Source organism: Peromyscus maniculatus, chromosome 7 (assembly GCF_049852395.1).
Source record: "Peromyscus maniculatus bairdii isolate BWxNUB_F1_BW_parent chromosome 7, HU_Pman_BW_mat_3.1, whole genome shotgun sequence".
NCBI lineage: Eukaryota > Metazoa > Chordata > Mammalia > Rodentia > Cricetidae > Peromyscus > Peromyscus maniculatus.
Genome location: NC_134858.1, coordinates 61,642,806 through 61,655,717, shown reverse-complemented (window position 1 = coordinate 61,655,717; position 12,912 = coordinate 61,642,806). Strand labels below are relative to the sequence as shown.

Here is a 12,912-nt window from a genome sequence, read left to right as displayed (position 1 = left end):
GTATAAACTATCCTACCTTTGTGTATGCCTGCAGGCCAGAAGAGGGCATTAGATCTCATAGATGGTTGTGAGCCACCATGTGGTTCCTGGGAATTGAACTCAGGGCTTCTGGAAGAGCAGCCAGTGCTCTTAACCTCTGAGCCATCTCTTTAGCCCCCAAAACACCAACTTCTTATCATTCATGCTAACACTTAATATTACAATGTTTGCCAAATTCCTGCAAGTGGAGAGATGTGGTTAAGAGCACTGGCTGCCCTACCAGAGGACTCAATTCTCAGTAATTCACATCATAGCTCACAACTACCTGTAAATCTAGTTCTAGGAGATCCCCTACAACCTTTTAAATCTGGTACACAGATATACATGTAGGCAAAACACTCATATGCATAAAATAAAACTAAAATTAAAAAAGCTACACATGCCTGGTGTGGTGGTGCATTCCCTGGGAGGTAGAAGCAGGCGGATCTCTGTGAGTTGGAGACCAGCTTGTTCTATACAACTAGTTTCAGGATGGCCAGGGGTACACAGAGAAAATCCCCGTCTTGAAAAACTAAAAAAAAAAAAAAAAAAAATTGTATTTTTGTGTGTATCTATGTGTGTATGCACACATGTGGGGTTGCCTTCAGAGGCCGGAAGAAGAGTGTTGGATACTCTTGGACTGTAGTCAATTGTGAACCACCAGATGTGGCTGCTGGGAAACTGAACTCTGGTCTTTTGCAAGAGCAGGAAGGGCTTTTAACCACTGAGCGTCTTTCCAGCTTCACATCTGGTTTACATGGGGTTTGGGGATCAAACTTAGGTCATTAGGTTTATCTGATGAGCCATTTTTTCTGCCTCAGTTTGTTTGTTTTTGTTTTTGGGGGGTTTGTTTTTGTTTTTTCGAAACAGGGTTTCTCTGTAGCTTTGAAGTCTGTTCTGGACCTCACTCTGTAGACCAGGCTGGCCTCGAACTCACAAAGATTCACCTGCCTCTGCCTCCTGAGTGCTGGGATTAAAGGTGTGTGCCACTACCTCTTTTCAGTTTTTTAAAAACGTATTGTTTTGACAATTTCATGCAAGTATACAATATACCTTGGCATATTTCCCACTCACCTCTTTTTTTGTTCCTTTTAAGACAATGTGTCATGCTATCCTTGGCTGTACAGCAACTCTGTATCTTTCTGCCTCAGCCTCTCAATCTCTGGAATTCCAGTCCCATGCTACTATCCCTGGCCGGAAGCAGTTGTTAACCTGGATTCTCAGACCATGATGAGAGTTTCAGAAACATTACTCAAGGGAGACTGATCCTCAGCAAGCCACATAGGGGCGTAGTTCAGTTTTCTAAGGAACTTCATATCTTTCATAGGATTGAAGTGAGGCCTTGAGAATTTCAATTAATTGCACACAATTTTATTAGCCAACTTTATTGTTCTCATGCTTAGACATTATGGTTTCTGACATTGTGTGTGTGTGTGTGTGTGTGTGTGTGTGTGTGTGTGTGTGTGTGTTTCTGTGTGGGTATGTGTTTCTCTTTCTTTCTTTCTTTGTTTTGTTTTATTCCTTTTTTCCTGTTTATTTTCTAAAGGAGAGAGAAAGAAGGCATGGATTTGGAAGAGGGGAAGTGATCAGAATCTAGAAGGAGGTGAGGGGTGAAACTGTCTTGATCAGAATATATTGTACGAAAAACAAAACTGGGCATGGTGTCTGTGGGAGACCAGCTCCCACTTTTCCCCCCAGAATACTCTTGAGGAGTGAGGAATAAGACATTTAGATAGAAATATAAAGGGGAGAGAGAGATAGAAACACAGGATAGCCTCAGGAGGGCCTGGGTCATCATCCACCAGCCCCTTCTTTCTCTTCTAAAGGGCATTTTATAGGAATGCCAAGGGCAGGAGCAAAGACCTCCCCTAGCACAGCCAAGTGCAGACCTTTCCAATCACCTAGTAACCATACATGTGGTCAAGCCATCCTCTAATGCAGCCCTGCTGTGTGAAGCAAGCTCAGCTCTCACTAGGAAACCTCTGTGGACTCGACAGATGTCATGCATTTGTAATCTCAACACTGAGGAAGTGGAGACAGGAAGATCCCTGGTGCTCCATGGCCAGCCAGCCTAGCCTAATTGGCAAGCTCCAGGCCCAGGGAGAGACCCTGTTTCAAAAAACAAAACAAAACAAACAAACAGCAAATAAATAAAATAAAATAAATTAACAACAAAAATTAAGGTGGCCAACTCTTGAGGGTATTGACAGGTATCAACACCTGAAGGTGTCCTCTGTTCTCCACACACTCACACATATTCATCTCATCCCCCCCCCACATAACACAATCATGCATGTGCATACACATCTATACAGACAAAGAAGAAATAATATAAACAAATAAAGTAGGATGTAGCAGTGCTTGGGAGGGTGAAGATAGGTGGGTCCCTGGGGGGCTCATCGGCCTGTTGGGCCAATTAAGACCCTGTCTGAAAATCCTTAATGGAAGTACCTTAGGAACACAGTTGAGATTACCTTCTGGCCTCCACACTCATACTGGCACATATACATGCACACGCACATAAAGTTAATTTCAAGTAAAAAAAATTTTTTTTAATAGGCAGGGTGTCCCCTTGTAGACCAGGCTGCCCTGGAACTCGATATGTAGATGAGACATGGCTGGCCTCAAACTCACAGAGATCTGTTTGCTTCTTCCTCTCAGATGCTGGGATTGAAGGCGTGTGTCACTAACCCAAGCAGTGCACTTTTATCATTTATGATTTTACTTTGATACTAAAAATGATATATGTTTTATAAGAAGGACATAATGGCTATGTACATATGCACACATTTATATTAAGGTCTGCATGTTGAAAAGTGAGGCAGAGGGAAGAATAGGAAAGTGTTGGTCAAAGAATATAAAGTAATACATCTGAAGAATGAACAAGTCTGGACTGTTTGCTTTTTGATATAGAACTGAGTATATAACAACCCATGTTGGTTTTGAATTTGTGGGTTCATCCTTCTTTAGCCTTGTTAGTGTTGGGGTTATAGATGTATACTATCATATCCAGCTAAGTCTAGATCTCTAATATCCAATATGAGGACTAAATTGATATAGTTTTATTATATGTAGAGTTTTTGCTAAATTAGAAGATTTTAGCTGCTATTGTCACACTCAAAAAGTTAACCGTGAAGTAATAAATACATTAATCTTGTTCAATTATAGTAACCATTTTACTATTTATATGCACCTCATGATATGTTGTAACTTCCAAATACAAGATTTATTTTAAAAAGAAAGAAAAACTGAATTAACTGATACCCTCAAATTCCATTAGCACAGACCATCTTCTTACATCTTATATTTGTGTCTTCTTTCTCCCATAGTGAGACACCAGCAGCCATATTTGGGATGGTTCATATAGTCAACTTATGTTAACATATAGTTAACAGGCACTAGAACTGTCTAGGAGACAGGCCTCCGGATGTGTCTGTGGGAGAGTCTCTAGCTTGGGTTCATTCAAGTGGAAACATTCACACTAAATGTGGGTGGGTGACACTATTCCAAGGGCTGGGGTCCACAACTAAATGAAAGGGAGAAAGAGCTGAAAACTATTTCTGTCTCTCTGTGCTTCCAGACTGTGGATGCTGTGACCAGTGGCCTCACGCTCCTGCCATAGCCTTTCTCTATCATGATGGACATGAGCCAAAATAACGCCTCCTTTAAGTGGTGGCTCTTGTCAGCATTTGGTTACAGCTAAGAGGAGAGTAACTACCCAATTATATTTAACATATCTAGTTATTCGATCAACCATGCTGTAGATAAATAATCTTCCATCTAAATTACCAGGACTTCCCACCTGGACGTCTTGCTGTCTGGACTTGGAGCTCTTTGATTACCAGAAAATCCCTGCTAGAAGTCTCTTCCCTCAGCTGTCTACAGCTTTTTTTTTCTTTAAATTTTATTAGCATTGATTTTTTTTTTCTCCTGCATGTATGTCTATGTGAGGGTATCAGATCTTGGAGTTACAGTTAGCTGCCATGGGAGTGCTGGGAATCGAACCCAGATCCTCTGGAAGAGTATTCAGTTCTCTTAACTGCTGAGCCATCTCTCTAGCTCCCTCTACAGCTTCCTTACCTGCTGGGTTGCTAACACCTAACACCTGGCTCTGGGCCACACAATGCCGAGGATTCTTATTTGTTCCTCATACCTAGTATATTTAAGACTGAGTGGTTTAAAAAGAGGAAGTTTCAATGTGCGTTTTCAGAGATTTATCTACTTTCACATGTATGTGCGTTTTGCCTGCATGCACGTATGTGCACCATGTGTGTGCCTGGTGCCCTTGGAGGTAAGAAGAGAATGTCAGGTCTCCTGGAACTGGAGTGTTGGAGAGTTGTGAATCGCCATGTAGATGCTGGAAATGAACTTGCACTCTCAGCAAGAGCAACAAGTCCTCTTAACCACTGAGCCATGTCTCCAACCCCTGAAACTGCATCTTTTCTGAATATTTAATCTCTTTTTGTTTGATAAAACGGTCAATGTTGAGTCTATGAGCATGAGGTCGATGCTGCCCAGGTTCACTGTGAAGACATATGAACTATTGAACTATGTTGTTCGTTGGTCTTTGGTCTTTTGGGGGGCCCTCCACCCAGCTCCCAAATAAATCACACTCGGAGGCTTATTCTTCATTATGAATGCCTGGCCTTAGCTTGGCTTGTTTCTAGCCAGCTTTTCTTAAATTATCCCCATCTACCTTTTGCCTCTGGGCTTTCCCTGTTCTCTAACTTCTGTAAATCTTACTCTTACTCCATGGCTCACTGTGCAGCTGGGTGGCTGGCCCCTGGAGTCCTCCTCCCCGTCCTTCCCCATCCCTTTCTGAGGATAGTGGTTGTGAACTGCCCAAACATGAATGCAGGAAACCTAGCTCAGGTTCTGCAAGGGCAGCCAGTATCCTCTACTTCAGCACTATCTGTCCAGGCTACTTGAAGGAGTTTTTAAGGCTTGAAAAACAACAACAAAAAAGGATGTGAGATTTGTGAGATACAGGACGGCTGATCCATTAATTATACTTCAATCTACTGTCAAAAAGGTTGCACCAATTTACCACCTCACCAGCACGGAGTTCTCAGCTCTCTACAATCATTTTAGTAGCATTAAAATAGAAAAATCATGCCAGTTTGGTTTAAGGAGTCTCTTGAAAGTTTTATTTTGAGGCACGGTCTCACAACGTGTCCATGGCTGGCCTTGGTCTTGCGATGTAAAGCAAACTGGCCTGGAACTCACAGACATCAGCCTGCCTCTGCCTCTTGCGTTGGGATTAAAAGCATATACCCCTGGTGCTGGATAAATCTAGTTTTCTGTTACTCTTATTCCGCTTGGTCTCAGGACACGAAGAGGGGTCCTTTTCTTATCTATTCTGTACTTTTATCTGGGTCAACGTGACCCAGCCTAAGGGAGGAGAGGAATGGAGATAAAGAGGCCAAGCAGCACCAGGCAGAGGCACGGTGAATGGCGTGCAAGAAAATCTCCTTCGGCATCCACCTGGGCACCTTTGTCGGCAGAGGGCGCCCGGAAGCCTTTCTCTCCCTCCGCCCCCAGGCCAGCGCGCCGCGCCCCCGTGACGTATTTCCGCGTCATCTGCCGCTGAGCTTAGTTCTCATTGGCTATCAGCGAAGCGACGGGGGCGGAGCCGGGCGGGCGTGAGGGAAGCGCCGCAGCCCAGTGGGGGCGGGGCTTGCCTAGTTCCCCGCCCCTCCCCCGCCCTCCAGTCCCTCACTGGGACGTCTGTGCGCCGCGGCTTGGAGTGCGGTGGCGGCCGTGGCTGCACTTTTCCTGGGGCTGGAGCTGTAGCCGAGCTGCGGGGAGTGCGCAGCGGGGTCGCCGGCGCCCCAAGAACGCGTGCGCTGGGGCGAAAGAGTCCCGGGCCGCCGAGCGCGCGCAGCGGGTTCCCCGCGTGGGTTGGGCGGAGGGTCCCACGAGCGCGCCGCTGATAGAGCCGCCCCGACTCCGGGCAGAGCCGAGGGAGGAAGCGAGAAGCGGCCGCGCGCTCCCCGCTGAGTTGCAGGCTGTTTCCCCGCGGCAAGATGCCCAAGAAGAAGCCGACGCCCATCCAGCTGAACCCGACCCCCGATGGCTCGGCGGTTAACGGGACCAGCTCGGCCGAGTGAGTACCGGGAGTGGCCGGGAGGCCGCCACCATCAGGCTCGGCTCCGTCACGTACGGCCCGGCTGGCGGGGGGCGAGGAACTCCGGCCGCCGGGCTATCGGTGACTAAGCACTGATTGTGCGCTTGACTCACACCGGCTGTGCACCCTACGAGTCCCGATCCCCCTCTTTCCCAACCCTGTCTGTCGCCCCTGCCCGCCGATATCAGTCTTCGTCCGAGAAAAACGAAACCTAATGCGTCTCCCCAGCCAGCTATTGCCTAAAGGGCATCCTCTGGGATTCTGGCCTGTAACGGGACGCAGAGCAAATTCAGGTCGCTTCTGCGCCTTTGAGACCTCCTCGGGGTCTGAGTGTGGACTTGGGATGGGTGAGCCCCATTACTCTTGGTGCCTGACACCTGTGGGGCCTTGTGGCCGGTTGATCGCCTGGCCAGCGGGGGCGTGTGTGCACAGACTTCCCCATGGCTGTTACCTGGCTCACTTTGGGGATTCTCTGTCCGTGGCCTTTTTTGGGGAACTGCCTTGCTCGAGGGAAGAGTCTCTCCTCCTCTGACCGTTCATGCAACAATCCAACCCCACACCAGTTTTTCTCCTGGCTTTGCTTAGTTAACTGCGAGCCGGAAATTGACCTGACCCGGAAAATGACCGTGGAAACCAATCCAAAGGTGCTTGGTATCTGCAGAGGCCAGTATCGCTTACAGACAGCTTATTTCATAAAGCTATTTTGAGGGGGGGGGTGTTTCTGAGCCCACCTGTTGGGTTCCGTCTGTGGGAGAGACACTCAGATTAGATGGAGAAATAACTAGAAATGTTGAAATTCTTCATTTTTACCTGACGGCAAGGAGACTTGAGGTATCTGACAAATGAAAGTAGCTTCGGGCATTCTGCCCTTTGGAGGTTATTGTAGCTCCCCTCTTTCCCTAGATTTTAATAACTCAGGACTCGTGGCTCTGGTGACTTTCATTGATATTTACCAGCAGGGCTGGCTGGTAGTGGACTTGTGTGAGCTTAGCCAGGTTGTTAAGACATGCTTCAAACACATCCCTTCTTCAGGTCCTCGGCCCATACAGTTGTTCTTGACCATTGACTGGTACCATATGTCTTTGAGCAGCGTTAGGAGCATTTGTACCATTTGTATGTACAGCATTTTGCCCTTTTAAAACCGACAGCAAACCTCACACACACCCTTTTGGGGCAAGGTATTCTTCAGTAACTATTTTCAAGACAGATGTTATTGTGAGAGGGTGGGGTGGCATGGGCAGGGTCTATATATGTAACCCAGGTTGTTATAGAATTTGAAGTTCTCCTGACTTACCTTCCTGAGTGCTGGAATTACAGGCAGCTGCTACTATGTTAGATTAGCAAAGCTTGTTGGTTTTGTAAAATTATTTTATTTATAATTATGCATATGTATGTGTGTCTGCCTGTGGGTATGTGCACATGAGTGAAGGTGCTCATGGAAGCCAGAGGCATCAGATTCTCTGGACTAGTTAGGGATAGTGATGAGCCGTGGGTGCTGGGAACTGAACTCAGGTCTCCTGTCCCCTGTCCCCTGCAAAAACAGTAAGAACTTGTAATTTTTTAAACTGCTGAGCCATCTCTCCAGCCCTTAGGATAAGTTTTGTTCACTGTGGATTCTTGTCAAAGGTTAGGGCTTTCTCTTCCTTCCAGTCTTTGGGTTTGAAAGTGGAAATACCTGTTGCCATTCATTCTCTTGTTAATTTTGACATTGGAAAGGGAAGAACGGTTTCATGGAAAGAACTGAATAGGGCGCCCAAGAAAGAGCTCTGTAAAAGTGCTTGCTGTGTGAAGCTGATGACCGGAGGAGATCCCTCCCCAGACCCTGCAGTGGATGGAGCTCCTGGGAGTCATCTTCTGACCAACATACAAATACTGGGGAATCTGCATGCCCCACTCACATAATAATAAAATACTTCTCTCATTTTATGTATGTATGTATGTATGTATGTATGTATGTATGTATGTATCTATCTATCTATCTATCTATATCTATCTATTTATTTATTTTTGAGACAGATTCTCAGTGTGTAGCCCTGGGTGTCCTGGACCTCACTCTGTAGACCAGGCTGGCCTTGAACTCGGAGATCCACCTGCCTCTGCCTCCCAAGTGCTGGTACTGGAACTAAAGGCATGTGCCACCACCACCCAGCCAATATTTTTTTTTAATTAAAAAATTTTGTTTTGTTTGAGACAGATTCTCACTGTGTAACCCTGGCTGTCCTAGGACTCACTATGTATAGACCATTCTGGCCTCGAGCTCACAGAGATCCTCCTGCCTCTGCCTCCCGAGTGCTGGGATTAAAGGTGTGTACTTAACTACCACTGCCGCGTGCGTGCGTGTGTGCGTGCGTGTTTAAAGAAACAGAATTTGGAATATAAGAAGAAACTACCTCTGAGTTGATGCAGAAAGTTTTGCATGGGATTGGGAGGTTCTAAATAGTAGTTAGTTTCAGAGGTTGTGTGTTGCTGGATCAGGCTGGATTTGAAGCCTGGCTCTGTTAGTTACAGATTTGTGAGCCTGGACAACTCTCTTACAGTCTCTGGGTCTAGGCTTATTTATTTTATTTTTTCAGAACAACCGGTTCTAATAATAGAACCAACTTAACAGTAGTTGTGATTAAATGAACCTTCCCAAACTGTCCACCTCTGATGCCTTGTATTGGTCGTTGAGAAGGCTGGTGGACCTTGACAGGTCATGTTCATTGACGGTGGTGGATGGGTGTGTTATGTGCCTCTTGACAAACAGCCCTTTAGCCTTGTTTTCTATGCACTCTGCATCTACCTCCATGACTCACTGCTGGATGACAATAGGAGACATTTCTGTGTAGGCTGCTGGAGACATTCCGGGACTGATCCCCCTTGTTTCCTAGCACTAATTGGGGCGGGAGGGCACACAGACAGATGGGCTGTGCTCAGCTTCACATCTCACCCCGGGGTGTGTTTCCCCAGCAAAGCCTCTTCTATCTTGGGCTGTCAGCAGAAAGAACTCGTGTGCTTCTGAGCTTTGTGTTTACACCGTGGCCAATTTCAAACATAAGACGATGTGAAGTAAGGAAGAGGAAGAAGAGAATGCCCACTGATGGGTGCAAGAAGTCTTGGTGTCAAACTGTCAAGGTTGCTTCTCCACCCCACCGCCCTTCCCCCTACCCTACACTTCGAGCTAGCTGTTGACCTAGCCCTTGCTTACTCATTCAAGGATTCAAGGAAGAAGCTAGTGATATGGGCCCTGCAGTTTATGTGAATTTTAGGGGTCCCTGGGGAAAAAAATGTAGAAATGTCTTTTTTACTTAAAATATTGGAGCATGTTGCTAGACTCCAAAGTATGATAATGAAATAAATCAGAAATAAGATTGCATCATTGTTCTGTTGGTTTTCCCTCTGGTTCCATTGCAGTTAGAATAAAGTCCCAACTCCTCATGCTGGGCAGAGGAACTCTGGGTGAGCTGCCTGCCTGTGCCCCTATCCCTGCCTCTGCCCCCACCCCTCCCTTCTCTAACCACATTTCCTGTGGCTTCTTTGTCCTGCCCTCTTTTGCTTCCTCCAGAGATGGGCTCTACCCTTGGCCTTTTACGAATGCTCTTTCTTTTGTAGTTATCTCTCTCCTTTTTCTATTCCTTGCTAGGGAAGAAGCAGTTGTCATCTTACTTAAAAATCCTGTCCTTGGGGCTGGAGAGATGGCTCAGTGGTTGAGAGCACTGGCTGCTCTTCCAGAGGACCCGGGTTCAATTCCCAGCACCCACATGGTAGCTCACAACTGTTTGTAATTAATTCTAGTTCTAGGGGATCCAACACCCTTACACAGATGCATCAATGCAAATAAATAAATCATTAAAAAAAAAAAAATCCTGTCCTCACAGACCACCTAAAGTATGTCCCTTCCCCATGTCCCTTCATCTTTTCGTGAGACTTACTTACCATTGTGATTTTTTTGTTTTGGTTTTGTTTTGTACTAGGGATTGAACTCAGGGTCAGTTCTAACCTTGATTTTTTTTTTTTTTTGAGACAGGATTTCTTTGTGTAGCCTTGGCTGTCCTGGCACTAGCTTTGTAGACCAGGCTGGCCTCGAACTCACAGAGATCTGCCTGTTTCTGCCTCCCAAGTGCTGGAATAAAAGGTATGGGTCACCACTCCCGGCCATAATTTTTTTTAAACCAGGAATTTAAAAATTCTTTATGCCCCCCCCCCCCAAATCCTTTATGCCTTAAAAATTAAGTACTGGGTTTCCTCTTTCTGATTGAATACTCTTTAAACAGGAACTAGAATAGTACCTGGGACATCATAGGTGCACAATTGTTGAATGAACCAACAAGTCAGTAAGATTTCTAATATTTATACAATGTGTTTAATGAATGTTTAATTTTTTGAGACAGGGTCTCAATATTCAACATTGGCTGTTCTAGAACTCATGATGTAGACCTGGCTGGCCTTGAACTCACAGAGATCAACCTGCTTCTTCCTAGTGTTAGGATTAAAGGTGTGTGCCACCATCCCTAGCCTTTATTTTCTATTACATTTTATTTATTACTTTTTTACATTTAAAAATAGGAATTTATTTGAGGAAAAATAAGTGCAGGAAAACTTTATAGGTCACTTTACACAGTAAAACAGGCAATCACAGCATATATATTTTTACAAGTGTGACTAGTTCTAGGGATGAGTTCTATGATATAGCAGTTAAGAGTAGACAACCATATTCATAAAAAACAGGTCAGAAGGGACAGTGTGTATATTCATGTCACCTAGCTTTACAACTGCAGTCATCTGAAGTACTATGAGAGGCTGTCTCAGTCTGGAGCCAGCCATTCAAAATGTGCCCTGGTCATCACATTGCATGCATTTACTGAAGGGGCTGAGATTTTTAAGAAACTTGTGTTTCCAAAGGCAGCTGTGGATGTTGAGTATGGGTGAGTCAGCTTTGTGAATGTAAAGAAAACAAATGAGAACTACTTAAGTGTTTACAAAATGTGAACATCTAGCATTGTAAATAAGGTGAAAATGTTATTTATTTATTTATTCATTCACTCATTCATTTATTTATGGTTTCTCAAGGCATGGTTGCTCTGTGTAGCCCTAGCTGATCTGGAACTCACTTTGTAGACCAAACTCACAGAGATTCACCTGCCTCTGCCTCCCAAGTGTGGGATTGGGCCATTTTATCTAGCCCATAGCAAGTTTTTGAAAAAAATTATTGCTGGTGGTTTAAAATAGTAAGTGAAAGAAAAAGATGAAAACAAACCAAAACTTGGGAAATAAATGTAAAAGAACATTGCCCTTGGAACTTTATTCCAGGATCATGAATAGCTGCACAGATGTGGCCTATGAGCTGGTGTCTTTCTCTTCCATAGCTTTAAAGTTCTGTGTCGTCACCAATGCTGCTGTTCTTGTAGGGAATGGCTCTCCTTGGAAAATAGACTTAAATCTAACTTCTGTATCAGGCTACTCTTTTGAAATTTGTCTGTGATTATATATATACACACACACACACACACACACATATATTTGTGTGTGTGTGTGTATGCGTGCATGCATGCATGCACGCATGCTTGCATGCCTGCCATAGCACACAAAGTGGGAGTCAGAGGATACTTTTGGGAGTCTCTCTCTCTCCTGCCATGTGGGTGTCAGGGTTTAAACTTAGGTTATTGTGCTTGGTACTAGGTGACCTTACCTGCTGAGCCATCTTTCTGGCCCTCTTTATTTTCTTTAAAACAATACTTTTAATCTTTGTGAGAAGCCTTTGTTCTGAGTAGAAACAAGTGCTGAGGTCAGCTATCTCTCAGGACTTTTTATTTGATGATAGCTGAGTCCCTTGCGTTTTCATTGTTGGTTTCCTTATCTGTAAAGTGGGATGTTAATGGTTCACCCCGACCAACCTGGTCAGGTCTTCAGTTTTTTTCCACTGTCTCACTCACTCTGGGCTTCAGCATCCTCTGTTCTGTGGGTTAGACACATCTTTGTCTTAGACTGACTATTGCTTGAACTTTCCCCTTGATTCTCTACCCCATTATTTTACCTCATTTTTCCCTTGTATTGCTGGCCACTAATATTATACAGCACATGTCTGTCTGTCCTCTGCCCCCACTAAAATGCAGGCTTCATCATGGTTGGACCTTTGCTTTGTCCTTACTTAGCTTGTAGGTAGCACCTGGCACATAGTAGGTACTCAGTAATCATTTGCTGATAAAAGTGGTTGGACCATTTCTACCCTAATTATTAAGCTAGGCAAGGTGGTGCACACTTTTTAAATCCCAGTGCTTTGGAGGTAGAGACAGGCAGATCACTATGAGTTTAAGGCCAGCTTGATCTGAATAGCAAGCTCCAGGCCAGCCAGGGATGCATAGTGAGACCCTGCCTCAAAAATAAGGAGCTAGAGAGATAGCTCAGTGGTTAAGAGCACATGACTGCTTTTCCAGAGGACCTGCATGGTGGCTCACAACTGTCTATAACTTCAGTCCCAAAATATCCAACATATTTGGCCTCTATGGGCACTGCATGCATGTGATACACAGACATACTTTCAGGCAAAAACATCATACACATACAAATAATAAAATGTTCAAAAATATTAAAATTAAATCTTGTCAGTGGTGGTGCATGCCTTTAATACCAGCATTCGGGAGGCAGAGGCAGGTGGATCTCTGAGTTTGAGGCTAGCCTGGTCTACAGAGGGAGTTCCAGGACAGCCAGAGAAACCTTGTCTCAAAAAACCAACCAACCAACCAACCAAACAAACAAACAAAAAAAAAAAACCCCAAACAAAAAGGACT

At 44.9% G+C, this 12,912-nt stretch overlaps 1 protein-coding gene across 1 annotated transcript in view; it reads left to right on the top strand.

The window, feature by feature from the left end:
- The first annotated feature begins 5,640 nt into the window (after positions 1-5,640).
- The window catches only part of Map2k1 (mitogen-activated protein kinase kinase 1), a 79,572-nt gene continuing 72,300 nt past the window's right edge, over positions 5,641-12,912 (top strand). The window contains exon 1 of the mRNA XM_006971430.4: positions 5,641-6,124. Within this exon, the coding sequence (XP_006971492.1) occupies positions 6,045-6,124 (80 nt within the window). The 5' untranslated portion in view covers positions 5,641-6,044. The remainder of the gene's footprint in view (positions 6,125-12,912) is intronic.